Source organism: Aethalodelphis obliquidens, unplaced genomic scaffold (genome assembly GCF_003676395.1).
Source record: "Aethalodelphis obliquidens isolate GAN/ISIS:26980383/991018 unplaced genomic scaffold, ASM367639v1 scaffold1, whole genome shotgun sequence".
NCBI lineage: Eukaryota > Metazoa > Chordata > Mammalia > Artiodactyla > Delphinidae > Aethalodelphis > Aethalodelphis obliquidens.
In genome coordinates this window covers 66316319-66334078 of record NW_020837945.1, presented here as the reverse complement: position 1 = coordinate 66334078, position 17760 = coordinate 66316319, and the positions used below count along the sequence as shown (strand labels likewise).

The 17760-nt window shown below is 40.7% G+C and overlaps 1 protein-coding gene and 1 long non-coding RNA gene across 2 annotated transcripts in view; one reads left to right on the top strand and one right to left on the bottom strand.

The window, feature by feature from the left end:
* Positions 1 to 5540: 5540 nt before the first annotated feature.
* NDUFB4 (NADH:ubiquinone oxidoreductase subunit B4) lies at positions 5541 to 11870 on the bottom strand. The gene is made up of 3 exons (XM_027105896.1): positions 11637 to 11870; positions 6897 to 7043; positions 5541 to 5677 (listed from the first exon to the last, which is right to left on the bottom strand). Exons 1-3 carry the CDS (start codon positions 11814 to 11816, stop codon positions 5615 to 5617), a joined length of 390 nt encoding a protein of 129 aa, XP_026961697.1. The 5' UTR covers positions 11817 to 11870; the 3' UTR covers positions 5541 to 5614.
* A 37-nt stretch (positions 11871 to 11907) lies between these two features.
* The window catches only part of LOC113620146 (uncharacterized), a 39727-nt gene continuing 33874 nt past the window's right edge, over positions 11908 to 17760 (top strand). The window contains exon 1 of the long non-coding RNA XR_003432675.1: positions 11908 to 12006. This is a non-coding gene — a long non-coding RNA (uncharacterized LOC113620146). The remainder of the gene's footprint in view (positions 12007 to 17760) is intronic.

Genomic DNA, 17760 nt, shown 5'->3' with positions numbered 1-17760 from the left:
ACTCCATATAAAATAATAATACTACTCTTTGATGCCGTCTCTATCTCACATAAAGAATAAAACCCTCTTTAGAAAACTTTGTTTTTAATTGATGTGAAACATATAATGTAAGTAGAAAAAAGTGCTTAACTGTGCAAATGTAGTTTCAAGAAAAGTCCCCTCTCACATTTTCCTCCTACCCACAACAATTTTATATCAGACTGCAGTCCTTGAATCCCTCCTGTAATGATTTCTGGAGCAGCCTCAGCCAACTTGCCTCTCTCCCCCACCCCCAAGATTTTTCCAGAGCCTAATTATTAAATGAGATGAATGATTTAAATGCAATTGGTGATAAGAACTGACTTTAATCTGATAAGATGATACTCCTTGTGATTATGGGGGAAATGAATTTGAACTTTAGTGCAGGTTTGCTCCAGAATTCTCAGATGTTTCACCAGCCACCCATCTCCAGGGACATTCAGAGATCAGATGTCAGACTTTCAGCTTGACTTTAATCCTATAAATCCTGAAACTTGGCCATAAGATTGATGCTCACTGCACCTTCTTGGGATGATAAAGAGTCTCCAGGTAGATGACACTGTTCAGGCCACAGTGGTTATCAGCAGAAGGAGTCATCTCTAGCTCAGCTAGAGAAATGACAGTAAACAAGGCAGCCAGAGAGGGAACTATCGGATGTATTACAGTCATTGTTATAGGTACAAATAGGTCCTATAATAGAAACATGATAAAATTCTGTTTGTTCACACAAAGGTAGAAAGTGGCACTGGAAGCTTTGAAAATTCAGAATCTTTGAATGTTTTCATAGGATTATGTTTTTACTAATTTTAAAGTGCTGTTCGTATTTTTAAATCACACATATTTAATCAAGACAGTTTCTTGTTCAGATCTCTAATCTCTTCAAATACCCCATTAACGATCCTGAAGACTGTAGAGATAATGAATACCCTGTATCTTCCCCAAAGTTATGAGAAGAGTGTGCCAGGAGTGAGAAAGAAAAATAAACCAGGGACTGGACCCAGGGGATTTTGATCAGAGCATGAATAATCTTTTTCTCCAGGCAGGATCCATAATAAAGGATAAAAAGACATAGTACTTAAACAAACCAGCCTGTTAGAGAAGGAATATTGTTCCAGAGAGAGGAAGGGATGTCATACAAGGAAAAGGAATTATTAAGAAGACTGGCTCCTCATGCATGTGCCTAAAGGGGAACTAACAGAGATAATATATTTAGACTTTCATAAAGTTTTCGACAAGTTCACATCTAAATGAGTCATCCTGGGATCGGCAGGGGCTGCTTTGTCCTGCACTGAGAGCTGTCTCAAAAATTGAAAATAATTTCTGGCCTGAAGTCTTACAACAGCCTGGTTACTAGTCATCCTCCAGCCTCTCCTACCCCAACATGTTCCTCCAGGATCCAGAAGGATATTCCAGGAGTGCAAATTCAATAAGGTTACTCCTGCTTAACACCTTCAAAGCTCCCACTGTCATCAGGTTGAAGTCTAAATTCCTTACCTGTGATAAAGGCTTTATGATCTGGTTCCTGGTTACCTTCCTCAGTATATAACTATCATTTTTTGGATGCTCAACATTTGAACCACTTTATGTTTGGGAATTCCTTACCTGCTTTAAAGCTGAACATACTACATGTTTGCTTTTTCAGTCTCCCTTGCAGCCAGAACTCAGGCACATAACCGGGGCTCAGCCAGTCCCTGAGTTCAGCCAATCAGATGCCCTGGACTTAGGAGCAAGTGATGGGAAGATACAGTGGCCATGAGGAACTCTTTCCAGCGGCTGTACTTGTAACAAACTTGAGTTCTTGGGCCAACAGAAGCAGATTACTGTGGGTTTCTGTGCCCAGTGCCCCTAGCAGAATCAGTCAGACAAATGGCAGCACTGAGTGCTCAGATGAGTGTAACTGGTGTTCTCACCAGATCACTTCTGAGTGTGATCTGGGGCACTGTTCATGGTGATAAAAAATCTTTTGAAATTGATTAAACTCTTAAGGACACATTGCTCAATAATTCTCTATGTTAAAAAAGTGTGTGTTTAAAAAATTCTGCCTATGCCTCTCTGGGTATTGCCTTCGTTCAAAGTTTAGACACAAAAGATATATTGTAAATGTTTTTCCTGTTACTGAGGTGTACTAAAACAACTCTTGAGGAAAGAAGATTGGTATAATCAAGGATTAATATCTTTTTTTTAAATTTATTTTATTTTTGGCTGTGTTGGGTCTCCGTTGCTGCGTGGGCTTTCTCCAGTTGCGGCAAGCGGGGGCTACTCTTCATTGCGGTGCGCGGGCTTCTCATTGCGGTGGCTTCTCTTGTTGAGGAGTGTGGGCACTATGCACGTGGGCTGCAGTACTTGCAGCATGCGGGCTCAGTTGTTGTGGCACACGGGCTTAGTTGCTCCGCGGCATGTGGGATCTTCCCGGACCAGGGCTTAAACCCGTGTCCCCTGCATTGCAGGCAGATTAACCACTGCGCCACCAGGGAAGCCCAAGGATTAATATCTTTAATTTACCTTAAGTCTTAAAATCATTAAGAAAAAAAGACGTTTTACATCAGAAAAATTGGGCAGTGGATTTGAGCAAGTAAATAACAAAATAAACATAAATGGACAAAAATATATGAAAAAAGTTATCCTTCAATAATAAATGAAATGCATATTAAAACATTTTCATTAATTAGGTTTAAAAATAATAATAGGGGCTTCCCTGGTGGCGCAGTGGTTAAGAATCTGCCTGACAATGCAGGGGATGCGGGTTCCAGCCCTGGTCCAGGAAGATCCCACATGCCGTGGAGCAACTAAGCCCGTGTGCCACAACTACTGAGCCTGCGCTCTAGAGCCCGTGAGCCACAACTACTGAAACCTGCACGCCTAGAGCCCATCTCTGCAACAACAGAAGCCATGCAATGAGAAGCCCGTGCACCGCAACGAAGAGTAGCCCCCACTCACCGCACCTAAAGCCCACGTGCAGCAATGAAGACCTGATGCAGCCAAAAAAAATAATAACAGTAAACACTCACTGAGGCCTGAATGTATGTCACTAAATATTTTATAAGTAATAACTCATTAAACAATGAGTTTAATAACAATGTAAGTAGTACAATGTAACTAGTTTATCCATTTTAAAGATAAGGAAACAGAATTTAAATACATTCCAGGACACTTCACCAGTAAGTAGCAGAGCAGGGATATAAAGGTAAGGAGGGATGGGACTGAAAGTTCCAACTTTCTAATCACATGGTTGGTTCTCCAGGCAGCCTGCCCCCATCCTTAGGTGTGGCCCAAAACTCACCTCATTAATATAACAAAAGATACCTTTATCTGTTTCATCACTTAGGAAATCCCAAGCGTTTTAGAAGCTTTGTGCCAGAAACAAAGACTGAATATATATTTATTATAAATCATAGTATAACAGGATTTCACTTTAATTTGAAGCTATAACTATCTCCTGGCCATTTGTACCTGGGAAACAGCAATAAGAAAAAAAAAAAAAAAGGTTTTCACACTGGCAGCACTAAGTGACCTTGATTAAAAGGAGCTAGGGTTGCTGCTACACAACGGGGGCAGAAAGGGATATGCCTGGCACCGGGGGCAGAAAGGGATATGCCTGGCACCGAGGGGATTCACTGCCTTATCTTGGAGCTTTCATGTCCAGTGATTAAACAGGCAGTTGCTGCAACAAAGGCCTGATGATGCTAGAGTAACTAAGGTTCTGGCCTTTGGAAATGAAGGTCCTGGTGACTCAGGCAAGCAACCTAGATCTGCAAAAGTTATGGCCAAGAGAAGGGAAATCTACAGCATGGTGGGGGTAGATGAAGATTATCAGCTAGGGCCTCAGACCAGTCACAACTGTGTAGACTGTAGCTTGTTCCACTAACCCTCCGGTTAAGACTGTACCTGACTACCACCCTGAATGATACACTGCAGATTAGATTCAATGTGTGCACAGATCCAAGCAGTACATGGAGTGGATGAGGAAATAGTATACCTCTTGTGCGTGCCTCACTTCCCCTTGGCCCATCTTTTTACTCCAGTTGCTGCTGCAGCTCTCATTTGCCTGCAGGTGTGACCTGACAATACTTCACCTCAGCTGCACAGCACACCACCTGCTTTCTGCCCTATGCTTCCTCCTCCATGAGATGCCAGTAAGAACCCAGTCAGCCAGTCTGAGCCATGCTCATACCTGGGAGTACAAGGGAATTAACTGCATGAGATAACTCTGGACCAAGAGGGAGAAAAGCTAGTACGTAAATATTCACTTTTTCCGTGTCTGGGGGTAAAATTCTGTGTCCATTCCACAGAGCTCCTCAGAAGGCCCCTATAAGAATTAAGCCCATTACCCCCAGAGGCAACGGGCCAAGAGCACCGTTTGGGCTCTGAAGATCACAGGGGCTGACAGAGTGAAATAGGAGCCCAAAAGGGCAAGGTGTGTTGGCTATGGCTAGATTGGGGGCCGCGGTTGGGTGAGAAGACAGGGAGGGGGGAGGCCGTGCTGAAGAACACAGGTAAAATGGTATAGAGCATTGGGTTTTCCCTCAACCTGTTTCACTCTGAGCAGTCTCCCACCTGTTCTTTCAGATCACTTCCTAACATAAACTATCTACATACAAGCTTTTCTCTCAGGCTCTGCATTTTGGGGTACTCCAGGCTCATACAAGGATCAAATGAGACAATAGTTGTGAATATGCTCTGAAAGTTAAAAGCAATATACTCATGTAAGCCAGCCCCACAGAGCATGCTGTTCTTCCTATAGCACTGGATTTTACTTTGTCTTCATAGATGAAATTGTCACCCTACTGTTTCAAGACTAAACTACAAAGCATGGGGCAGCTTTTATTGAGCAATACTGTTACTTCATTTTCATCTTTATGACCTTATGAGGTAGTAGGCATTACTATCTCCAGGCCATAGATGATGAGAGGGGGGCCTGGTATTCCAACTGCTAAACTCAAGCTAAGATTCTAGCCCAGATCTGACCTGCAAAGCCCATGCTCTATACCATTTTACCTGTTCTTCAGCATGGCCTCCCCTCTCCCTGTCTTCTCACCCAACAGCGGCCCCCAATCTAGCCATAGCCAACACACCTTGCCCTTTTGGGCTCCTATTTGCTCTGTCAGCCCCTGTGATCTTCAGAGCCTAAATCAAATGCCATCTCCCTAGACAGAACTGCTTCTTCATCAGCTTGCCAACATCACTTTCCTGAATCGCTATCTTTTTTTTTTAAACCACAAGGTGGTAACTGTTCTGCTGAATTTACCACTGGGGCTGGAGCCAGATGACAGCTTAGGTTTTAAGTAGTACCAGATACATAATAAGCACTTAAATAATAACTGTTGAATGAACAGTTGTCAGAGTGTGTACTCATTAAGCACAGGGCCTAAGTTGTCCTGTTGATCACTATATTCTCAGCACAATAGCACAATGCCTGGCTCATAGTAGACACTCATTTGCTGAATGACTGAATGAATGAACATGAATCTGTTTCTTCATTAAACTGTGAACTCTTACAAAGTAGGGATTCTACAATGTCCAGCAAATGTTTGTTGAATCTTTTTAATGATTAATAGATTCATTTAAACAAAAGTACATATAGTCATCATTGCCAGACTTAATATGAGATGTTAAATGTTCGATCCAATTTTCCTTCCCGGATAAGTTTTTCTTTCCTATCCTGTATAGACAGAAAAGAAAAAAGTACATTAAAAACAATGCATTCTGGCACAATTCATGGTATAGCTCTAAAAACCAGAAATGAAACACTCCCAGCCTAATTACAATCCCCTATTGTCTAAAGCCTACAGAGTATGAGTGAGGAAGTAATAATCTGAAGAAATAAAGGGACAATAAGAAAACACTCCTATTGAAAAACACCTAAATTTTAGTAAATAGAATTATATTACCCCACTAAATAGCATACACTGAAAGCAAAATGTAAATACCTTCTAGGTAAGTGTGGCCTACCTTTCTGTTAAGCAATAATTTATCAGATAATCAAAATATATACACTCCAGGAGAGTGGACTGGCCAGTTTAAAGCAGTGCTACATGGGTGGGCTCCAGTGTACATGGGAACATGAGGCCTGGGGGCTGGGGTTGGGGACCTAGTATCAGAGTGGTCTAGTGTCAAAGATTAGCTTGGCTTTCTGTGCAGTCACATACCCAGGCCTCTGATGGCAGTGAGCCCCACCACAGGCTGCTTTGGCTTTTCTGTTGTTGGAGTATTAACATATTTTAACATTAATTCACAAAATGTGACCAACAAAACTGGAATTCATGCAGACAGGGAGCATACTAAGTGATATATGTATTCTGCTAATACTTAACCCAATAAACATCTCTTTTAAAAGCAAACAAAATAAATATAAAAATTTGCAAAGATAACATCTAAAGATTAATCAGAATAGAAAAGTTTAACTTCTGTACATCCAATGAGAAAAAAGAAATTAACTTTTTAAGTTATTTCTATATTCTCTTGCTTAATATACATAATATAATTTCCTCACCTAATCTAAAACACACCAGGAAAACAAAAATAAATAAATAAAACACATCAGGAAAACTCTTTCATGAGCTAAGTTCAAGTCTTAGATATTTAAAGTGACCAATTCATTATTTTAAATTCTAGAGTAGCCATTAAATTAAATTTGAAAGACCCAGAGACAATCGTAGTTTATAAGAAAGTATATTTCTATATGAGTTGAAACAATAAAGCAATAAAACTAAACATATAATTGAAACTTCCTGTTTTAACTCAGTTGGAAAGGAATAAAGATAAAAGAGGAACTGAAGGAAGAGTAGAAAGACAAGATGGGAATTATCAAGAGAGAGAGCTGCAGCCAGCACAGAGGGAACCTATCACACAGATACCAAACACAAGGTCCTAATACTTACTCTGTCGGTTTTGAAAACATAATACCAGAAGAGGAGGGGCCCAATTCCAAACAGAGCTCCTAAAAGTGAGGTCTTGGGAGTGGGTCTGAAATTGGGATAGACATTTGCTGATCTTGCATAGGTCCAACGAATCAAGGCAGGATCTTCCTAAAATGAATGAAAACAAAAGATACAGGAAATTAAGTTCTACACTAAGAAACAATCTCATCAGGACTTTTGTGGAGAAGCACAAGAGATGCCCTTTGTTCTCTTCTACAGTTAAGGGTATACCCCGAATATTCCTAAATAGCTTCAAAGAAGATCTTTCATTTCCAGTATCTGTTGAATAATTCTCTGATGATCCTGTTCAGAATTTAAAAGACTCATATCATCCTTCAGCTTCCTATTTATTTAAGATTTAAGAATCCTAATCATTTTAAGCTGTCAGAGAAGGCACTTTTTTTAAAATCATTTTTTTCTATTCTTTTCTGGATTGTTTTTGGCGTCACTGTCTTTCTTGAAGTATGACAAACAGAACCACACAGTATTTCCAATGAGGACAAACAGATTTCATATGCTCTATCATACTGTGAACTTTGTTTCCAGGACCTTTTCTAATGCTATGCCCACACTGGTCTCTCCTGGCTACAACTAAACTGCAGGAAGAGGAAGACAGAAGTAGGCTAACTCTGAACTTTACATTTTTTAGGCTGACTTGGCTGGTATTTTAAGAGCAAAATTATTACATTTCACATTATTAAAATAGTTTTTTGAAAGGACAAAGTTGTTAAAGAAAAATAATCAGATTGTCTTGGTTAAGAAAAAAGTAACTGTCAATTTTAATATATTTATACTAGAATAACTATGTAAAAATAGCAAATCTACCCCAAATACGTAATTAAATTTAATTAGCTAAATACCCTAATGATTTTACAAAATTATTTGCTCCAGTTAACTGATAGATAAAAATAAGCAAATGAAATCAGCTTTAAAACTTTAATACTAAGCTGTGAGAACATTCAAGGTTTTAACCAACGCCAAGAAGTCATGATTGGTAGGACATAAATAATTAAACTGGATCTTTCACAGTAACATTTTAAATCAAACTGTTTGTCAAACTCTTTGCAGAGAGAGTAAAGAAGGTGAAGACACAAGATACAGGTTCAAGGGGACATTTGAGCTCTATACCTGAAAGGATAAATACATCTATCTATTCTTGTATCTATCCCTTCCTGCTATTAATGCATTTGAATGACTCATGCCAGAATTCTCTACCAGTCACCTCTCTACACCTAATATCTGCCAGATCTGTCTTCCAGAAACAGACATTTCATTTCATAAAAATACCAACAGCTCCACGACCATAGTTCATTGAACTAGGTACTGTTGTTGAAAGAGGTTCCAAAACACCTGCCGTGGGAGACAGTTCTCCTTCCTTGACACCACTCCACATCCAAAGGACTATCAGCAGCATGTGATATGGTGAACACCACTTTTTTTTTAAATTTATTTATTTTATTTTTTTAGTTTTGGCTGCGCTGGGTCTTTGTTGCTGCACGCGGCACGGGCTTTCTCTAGTTGCGGCGAGCGGGGGCCACTCTTGGTTACAGTGTGTGGGCTTCTCATTGTGGTGGTTTCTCTTGTTGCAGAGCATGGGCTCTAGGCGCGTGGGCCTCAGTAGTTACGGCGCATGGGCTCAGTAGTTGTGGTGCACGGGCTTAGTTGCTCCGCGGCATGTAGGATCTTCCCAGACCAGGGCTCGAACCTGTGTCCCCTGCGTTGGCAGGCAGGTTCTCAACCACTGCGCCACCAGCGAAGCTTATGAACACCACTTCTTGAAATCATTTCTTCACTTAGCTTCAAGGGCACACACCAGCTTGGCTTTCCTCCTAACTCTCTGGCCATTCCCTCTTAGTCTCTTTCGCTTTCTTCCTCCTTATCTCCCCAGTCTCTTAATATAGGACCTCAGACCTTGTGGGTCTTTCCTATCTACATCCACTCCCTTGATAATCTCTAGTCACATGGTTTTAAATATCCACCTATAGGCTGATGACTCCCCAAAACTATGCCTCCAGCCCTAGACCTGTACCCTGAACTGCAGACATAATATCCCACTCCCTGCTCAATGCTGACATATTGTCTAATTGGCAAATTTGATGCCAAACATGATGTATCCCAAACTGATTTGCCAATATGCCATTCCACCTTCAAGATCCCTGATCCTTTCACACTCTTCCCTATCTTGGTAAAAGGCAACTTCATTCTTCACTTCAGTCAAAAACCTTGGAGTTATCCTTGAGTCCTCTCTTTCTCTTACACCACATATCCAATCTGCCAGCTAACTTGATTGGCTCTACTTTCAATACATAACCAGAACGGACCTCTTACCAACTCCACTGTCACCAACCTTGTAGCCACCATCAACTAAGAAATTAGATTACTGCAAAAGCCTCCTAACTAGTCTCCCTGCTCCTGCTTTTGCTCCCCCATAGTCTCTTTTCTACTAAGCAGCCAGAGATGTTGTTAAAATGTAAGTCCTGGGCTTCCCTGGTGGCACAGTGGTTGAGAGTCTGCCTGCCGATGCAGGGGACACGGGTTCATGCCCCGGTCTGGGAAGATCCCACATGCCGCGGAGTGGCTGGGCCCGTGAGCCATGGCCGCTGAGCCTGTGCGTCCGGAGCCTGTGCTCCACAACGGGAGAGGCCACAACAGTGAGAGGCCCGCGTATCGCAAAAAGAAAAAAAAAAAAAATGTAAGTCCTGATTATGGGACACCCGACTCAGAAAAGTTCTTTCAATGGCCTATGAGGCTTGGTGTGATCTAGTCCCAGGTAACTTTCCCATCTCATCTCTTCCTACTCTGCCCTCCCCTTTCTCCATGTTAGTCACAATGGTCTCTTCAGCATTTTGGGGATTAACCAGGCACACTCCTGTCGAAGGACCCTCGTATTTGCTGTCCCCTCTGACTAAAATGCTACTTTCCCAGAGAGCTGAATGGCTAGCTCCCTCCCCTCACTTCTCTGAGATCTTCAATGTCACCTTCCAAGTGAGGCCTTTCCCTGTGCCTTTCTAAAACTGCAGCTGCTTTCCCTCTCTACTATATACACACACTCCTAATCCCCTTCCCTGCTTTATTTTTCTTCTTATCAGTTCCCATTACTTAACATACTAAATGATTTAATTTTTTAACTTATTACTTGTCTTCCCTCTGGAAAGAAAGCTTTATGAGGACAGGAGTCTTTGCCTGTTTTGTTCTCCACTGTTACTGCAGTATCTAAAAGAGGACCCTGAGCAATTATTTATTCACTAAATCAATCATTCTTAGACATTAGGCAAAGAATTTCCATGTATTGCTCAATATATAATTGTCAGGCCCTCATTTACTTAACAGAACAACCAGTGAGGCTAGTGTAAAACCTGTTTTACACAGCAAAACTATAACTGCCCTGGGTCACAGAACTGGAAAAAAGAAAATCTGGAGTTTAAACCTCAGCTCTGTCTGACTCAAAGTCTCTCTCTCTCTTTTTTTTTTTTTACTACATCTTACTATCTAGCACATCAAACCCAATCGTGTGAGTATGTATACAATCAATGTCTCTGTCCTCACCTTCTCCCAAGTAAATGAGGTTCTGGCTGAAGACAATATAGCCAAATGGTTAAGAGATGCTTTGGGTTATACAGACTACGGTTCAAATTCTGCTCTATCCCTTGCTAACGTATATCTCTCTATGACATACTTGTCCTTCCCATGTAGTCTTTCTCATCTGTAAAATGGGGATAGTAATAGAGCTTAACTCTGAATAGCTGTGATATTTGAATATCATTCAGAAAGAGTTTCAATAGTGCCTGGCACACTGTAAGTTTCTTTCAATTCTCACAACTTCCTAACATTCCTACAGAACACCAATGCAAACTGTTGGGAAAAGTCTTTTTTCTTTTTTAATCTAAAAGCACACTTCTTAAATAATAATAGCTATCAGTTTACTGTGCATGTATTATGTGCCGGGAATGTTACACAGACTATCTCATTTAACCTCACAACGATTCTATAAAGAATGTACTACCGTTTCCATATATGAAAATTAGAAAACTAAGGTTCAGAAGGCTTAGGGATATTGCACAAAGTCATATAGTTTGCTAGTACATAGTGCCTTGGCGTTTGACTCCAAAGCCCAAAGCTTCAGCAAGCTGTAGGGTGTTTGGGTCTTTAAAAGATATAAACCGAAAAATCACTATATTCCCTTCAGAAGAGAGCAGTATTGCTATAAATGTGAACCGAAAAGTGGAAAACATCTTTAAAAAAAATACACACACACCCCCCATATTTCCTGAACACTCATCACAAGCCAGGCACTGTGCTAGCCGGTCACGTGCCTTATCTCATTTAATCCTCCTAACAGCCTCATAAGATAGGAAGTACTATATTATCCCCATTTTTCAGACAGGAAAACCAAGGCTAAGCAACAGAGTTGAACAACTTTTTCAAAATCACTCAGGCGGGAAGTGATCAAGCCAAGACTCAAACCCAGCATGGTGTGAATCCAGAACCAGTCCTCTTGACCACCGAGCTCTCTACCCAAGGTCAAAGGGCTAATGAACTGGCCTGCTCTCTGGGCCTGGAAGAGGATCCGTATCTAAAATACTCTTCGGGAACGGTGACCGCTCCGCGGCGTGATTCCCCTTGTCAGGTCTGAGCTGCCCAGCCCGACGGGACCGTCCCGACTCTGGCCCCTCGATTCCCACCCGCTGGCCCCTCACTCACGATGACCCCATGACGGCTGGGGTCGTTGTACTGAAGCAGGTACTCCCGTTTAAGCCGGGATCTTATGGCCAAACGCTCGGCTTGTGCCTTCCGAGTTTCCGGAGATATGTCGTATTCAGCTGGGTCGAGGGTAGTGGGCAGGGTCGCCAGGCGCGACGTCTCGTGCTTGGGGAACGACATCTTGGCGACCCGGCGCACAACTGCGCCTGCGCGATCCGAGGCCCGCCCTCTTCGGGCTGACCTTCGTCCTGAGGCAGTGCGCCTGCGCGTTAGCCAGAGGTTGAAGATGGAGTTTAGTAAGAAGTTCAGCCTCTTTCCTCAACCTTCCTCACGGTCCTGGCCCCCTAGTGGCGACCTGCGCAGGCTCAAGGTACTTTCCTCGCCTTCCCCCACCCCCCTCCTTCCCCTACCCGCCTCCAAATCTAACGCTTGTTGCTCCTTCCTAGCAGCGTTATCTCTACTGAAATACAGAGCTTATTATGTGAAGTTGAGCTGGCAGAGACTGAAAATGGGATTGACTGTGGAATTCTGATTCAGTGTGGGTTCATCTCTGCGACTTGCGACATGTCACTTAACTTCTCGGAGTTTCCTCTTCCTTATGCCGGAGATAATGACCCCTATTCTATTCACGTAGCAAAACTGTTGTGAGGATTAAAATAAATAATTAATAGATGCCAACATACTTTGCAAGGCACAATTTCTCTTCCAAGAAAAAGAAAATCAGCTTTTCTGTGCGTTACCATATTAGATCCATACAACATAAGCAGAAGAGTATTTTTCATTGGCATGAAATAATGTTTAATAGGAGAATGATGTTAGAAGTGTTCCCTGCCTGACTATAGGTCAGAAAAAAATGGTATTGTATAAACCTCGCAAAGAAACAATATCTTAGTTAAAATACTAAAACCTCTTATGTAAAATCCCTAGCACTCTTCAGGTGCTAAGAATAAAAAACATCCTTAGAGATATGAAAATAAGCATAAGGGCACTGTGTCTTGCTGTGAAAGATAATTTTGGGAAACAAGGAGTGTAACCTAAAAGGAAACCTTCACCCCTACTGTCCTTCTCCTTTCCCCACTATCACCACAGAAAAAGGGCAACTTCAAATTGTATGGCAGGGTCTTTGGGTACCAGTCAGACGCTCCTTAGGGGAAAACGTGTAAACAGTATTTCCATAACTCAGACAGGGAATGCTGGATCAGCTTGGGTGAAGCGTCTGGGGACGTGTAGGTATGTTGGGAAATGGTTACTAGGCAGAGAAGGGACCTAGAAAGTGTTGGCGCTTGAAGTGATGAGGAGCAGCACTACTGTCAAATTTACTCAACATTTTAATACTGTTTTAAAATATTTATTAAGCACTGGCCGCATGAAGCACACTGCACACTAGTCAGTCAATCTTCCAGGCTCAGTGGGGGAAACAACAGAAGAAATGAAGGACAAGATGTTTGTCTCTGAGAAGCTGACAATCAGGCAGTACAGAAAGAACAGACAGAATATGATAATATTTGCAAAGCAGTTTAATGATCAAATGAATATAGTAGCAAAGTGGGCTCAGGAGAATGCAGGCTGAGGGAATATAGAAAAAAGAAACTTGAGACAAATCACTCACACTCCATTTTAAAGGAGTGGGGGGGAAAAAGTTCTGTTTTTTTCTGAGGTGTTTAAACATATTAAGAAAATAAAATGAAAAGCAGGAGCAAGTTGAAAATTCTAAAGACTACTTTGATAGTTTCAAAAACCTTTTGTTAATAGATTAGACACTGATCAAGGAAGAAGGGCATGTTAAAAAAGAAAAGAAAAGAAAAAAGAAAGGAGTACATTGAGTACAAGCCAACCGACAAAGTTAAAAAAAAAGAGACTTTTTAAGTTTAAGAGAGGGAGAGAGAGAGACAGAGAAGAAACTTCATCATTTCGTTTTGGATGAGTTAAGGGGATTATCTCCACATTTGCTTTTTTTTTTTAATGAGTCATTTATTCATTTATTTATTTATTTTTGGCCGCGTTGAGTCTTTGTTGCTGTGCACGAAGGTTTTTGTCCGGTTTCGCGGCGAGTGGGGTCTACTCTTTGTTGTGGTGCGTTGGCTTCTCACTGTGGTGGCTTCTCTTGTTGCAGAGCGTGGGCTCTAGGCACGCAGGTCTCAGTAGTTGTGGCACGTGGGCTCAGTAGTTGTGGCTCATGGGCTCTAGAGCACAGGCTCAGTAGTTGTGGCTCGCGGGCTTAGTTGCTCCACGGCACATGGGATCTTCCCTGACCACGGCTCGAACCCGTGTCCCCTGCGTTGGCATGCGGACTCTTAACCACTGCGCCACCAGGGAAGTTCCTGCACATTTGCTTAATTATCATAAGGATCCCTTCAGATAACTGTTAAAAATATGAAGTCCTAGGTTTTGTTCTGCTCTTGTAGATTCAGAACTGGTCTTCAGGGAAACCCAGGAGTCAGTATTTTTTACAATTTCTTGAAGGGATTCTTACAATATTGCATGTTTGGGGAACATAGAGATGAATATAAGAGGTCTTCCTTTTCCCAGAAAAGGCCATCTTAGAATGAATCTATTTAAGATGGAGACCTAGATTCTATAGTGAAAGAAAAAGACTTGATTGGGACTTTAGCTTGAAACGGTGCAACCAATAAATTATGAAAATGAACTTATCTTGTATTAATACATTTTAGGTCACAATTACAACTGTGTGCTAATTCTGATAAATCAGGTGTTAATTTGTGGGGACATTATTTTTATGTAGCTCATCATGCTTCACTGCATTTGATTTTTTGCAGCAGGGTTATATTTACAAAAGTGCTGGAGGGCTTTGTCCTTTGAAACCAGATTATTTCCTTCTGAAGCACTGATGTTATCATCATTCTTATTCATTTTTCTCTTTTTCATTTGTTACCTGGTCCAGCTGTAAGATCCTCCTGTATTAGTAACTTTGCATGTGGCTCTAGCAGTTCACCAACATCACTTTCATCAATTTCATGAAATTCCACATCTTTTGCAAGATTTGCAATAGATTTCTATTGCATTCGAGAACTGGATATTTCCAAATGGATGACCAAGACTTTGATGGGGTGAATGTAGGCACTAGAGTTAGCAGATGGAATAATTTCAGTGAGCAGCAGTTTCACAGGTGGTAATATCATCAATGTATATTTCATGTTTTGAAGATTTTTACTTCTCTAAGAAATCTCCTAATAGAATTTATGAGAATTTATTGGATTACAGGGACTAAATACATGTATCTGTACTTGGTCGGAAGAGGGGGGATGAAGTGGTGAAGTGTAGAAGGAGAGAAGTGCATATATGCAGGGGTGGTTAAGCTATATAAATGGGGCAGGGTTTCAGGGAACAGAAGACGGACAGGTGAATACAGAAACTGTACGAAGCAGATAAGTTCCAGCTTGCAACAATATGAAGAACATTCCTTCTCTTAATTGAGTAGGATCATATGTATATTTGGGAATAAACTCTTCACTTTGGGTTGAAAATAAACCCAATGCCCAGAGATTTAATTAATCAGTGATTAACAGCATTTGACATTTAGTGAGTATTCTCTATTACTATTATTTTTTAAAATCTTGTCCTAACATTGAATGTTAGCAAAGGATATACTCTCAAGCTAATGAAAGGTCCCCTCTTTACAGGAGCCCTCTCCACTACCCTGGTAAGGACCCTAAAAATGTGTTCGCATGGTCATTCTGTTTTTGTAAAATTAGAAAATGTAAGCTATTTGAATCACAATTGCCTAAGACTGCTGTGTCTCTCCTCTCTGACTTCCCCCTTCTATCATATTTTTCTCCTGTTGGGTGGTATTGCGGTGGCCTTAGATATTTGGGGGATCTTACCAACAAAAATTGGGGTTTAGTAAGATATATTTATTTGATTCACATCTATGCCAGGTGGAGTTAAGTTATTGCTAGCCATCCAGGTACAGGATGGCTTCCAGGGATACTGCCATCACCTAGTGTGCCATGAAGGTTCAGGATCAGAGTTTGTACTGTGATATAAACTTGTCCTGTGAAGCCTGGCCCTGGAAATAATGAGGGTAGAGGAAGAGAACAAGGTTTGAAATAAACAGAACTAGAAGCTAATTTGTAGAATGTTCTTCTAGTCATCATTGAATCTTTTTTTCTCAAAGATTTTTTTCTCCCCTCCTTCTCCCCCAAATTATATAAACTTCAAATCCCATCAAACCTGGATCTTCCTGTTTGTCAGTCTTGTTAAGGCTGCAAGGAAGAGACTCAGAGTGCTTTGTGAATTAATTTATTTGCAAGGAGATCCAGGAACATGGGGGTAGCAAGGAAAGTCATCTCTTGTTTCGCATAGCTACCCTGGGAACTTGTCTTCCAAAACTGAAACGAACAGCAGTTCCAAGGGAGAATAAGAAAAATACTCCAGAGTTTTCAGAGTCTCACCTAAGCTCACGGATCCCACTTTCCCTTTGTTTATTACCTAGTGTTAACTCTTCCTTTAAAAAAGGATATTATTGAGTCAGTTTGACACTATTCAATTTAGATTGCCCCAAAGCACTACATGGGAGGTTGGCTTTCATTGTATCCAACTCATCTGTGGCTCTTTGACTTGGGCACTGTCCAAATTAGTCATGAATAAGATTACACAACTGTTTTTCTGTATCCCTAACAGATACACCTAGGTCAAAGAAGCTTATGGTATTTGGAAAAGACTCACATAGAACTACTATCTTCAGAAGCAGATTGTATCCAGAAGACACTTTGAGACTACACAGCCTCTTACAAACATACATCACTTTCTACTTGTTTCTACCATAGCTTTTTAATAAATCTTGATATTTCATGGGGCAAATCTCTCCATTTTATTATAGTTCACAATTGTCTTAGCAACTTTTTTTTCCTTTTCTCTTTCAGAAGAATTTCATTGCTATTGTTGTTTATTTTTCCTATTATATTTTCTAAATGGTTATTGCTGGTATATGGTAATATTATTGATGTGATGTTGGTATGCTAATCTTGGAACCAGTACCCTTATTGAACTTTTTACCAGTCCTATTAGCTTTTCTATATATTCTTTTCAATTGTTCTGTGTAGTCAGTCATATCTTGTGAAAATAGCAGTCTTGCCTTTTCTGTTCCAAGTTTTATACTTCTTTTTTTCTCTCTTATTGCATTAGCTAGGACCTCCAGGACAATATAATAGTAAAATCCTATCTTGTTCCCAGTTCTAATAGGAACTCTTCTGTTAGTTCACCATTGAATATATTTGCCGTGGGGTTGGTAGAGGCGCTCTATCAGGTTAATAAAGTTCCCTTTTATTTCTTGCCAAAAGTTTTTTAAAATAATAATGATTGTTTAATTGATCAAATGCTATTTCCACATTTCTTTTTTTTTTTTTTTTTTTTTCTTGCGGTTCTCGGGCCTCTCACTGCTGTGGCCTCTCCCGCTGCAGAGCACAGGCTCCGGACACGCAGGCTCAGCGGCCATGGCTCACGGGCCCAGCCGCTCTGCGGCATGTGGGATCCCCCCGGACCGGGGCACGAACCCATGTCCCCTGCATCGGCAGGCGGACTCTCAACCACCGCGCCACCAGGGAAGCCCACATTTCTTGATCTATATGTTTTTTTCTCTGTTAATTTGTTAAAAAAGACAGAGAACCTCGGTAGGTTTTTCTGATGTGTTGTCATTTTGCATTCTGGAAGTAACTCTACTTCATGGTCATGTGTTTTTCAATATATTGATGAATTAAATTTATGAGCATTTTTTATAGAATTTTACTATTTATGTTTACAAATGAATTGGCTCTTATTTTGTTCTTATGTACTTTTGGTAATATATTTAAACGAAATGAGTTGGATAGATTTCCTTCTTTTTTTTTCTTTTAACTCTCCAAAACGGTTTGTACAAGACAGGAACTATAATTCTTGAAAGCTTAGTAAATTATCTAATAAAACTGTCTGAGTCTTCTATATTTTTTCAAGAGAGACTTTTGGCTATCAATTCAATTTCTGTAATGATTGTTGGTTTGTTCAGGTTTTCTTCTGGAATCATTTATTGTAATTTACATTTTCTCAAATATCTTTCTTTAAACTTATTGCCATAGAGTTTCTCATCTTATGATCTTTTCAGTCTCCATTGTCTTCTATAATTATGATC

What these genes read in the sequence shown, in the direction of transcription:
- NDUFB4 (XM_027105896.1), bottom strand. Translation starts at nt 11,816, where the DNA reads ATGTCGTTCCCCAAGCACGAGACGTCGCGCCTGGCGACCCTGCCCACT. An exon ending in CCAGCCGTCATGGGGTCATC is followed by an intron (nt 7,044 to 11,636) that starts GTGAGTGAGGGG and finishes CATTCATTTTAG; the next exon opens with GAAGATCCTGCCTTGATTCG. An exon ending in ATGTTTTCAAAACCGACAGA is followed by an intron (nt 5,678 to 6,896) that starts GTAAGTATTAGG and finishes CTGTCTATACAG; the next exon opens with GATAGGAAAGAAAAACTTAT.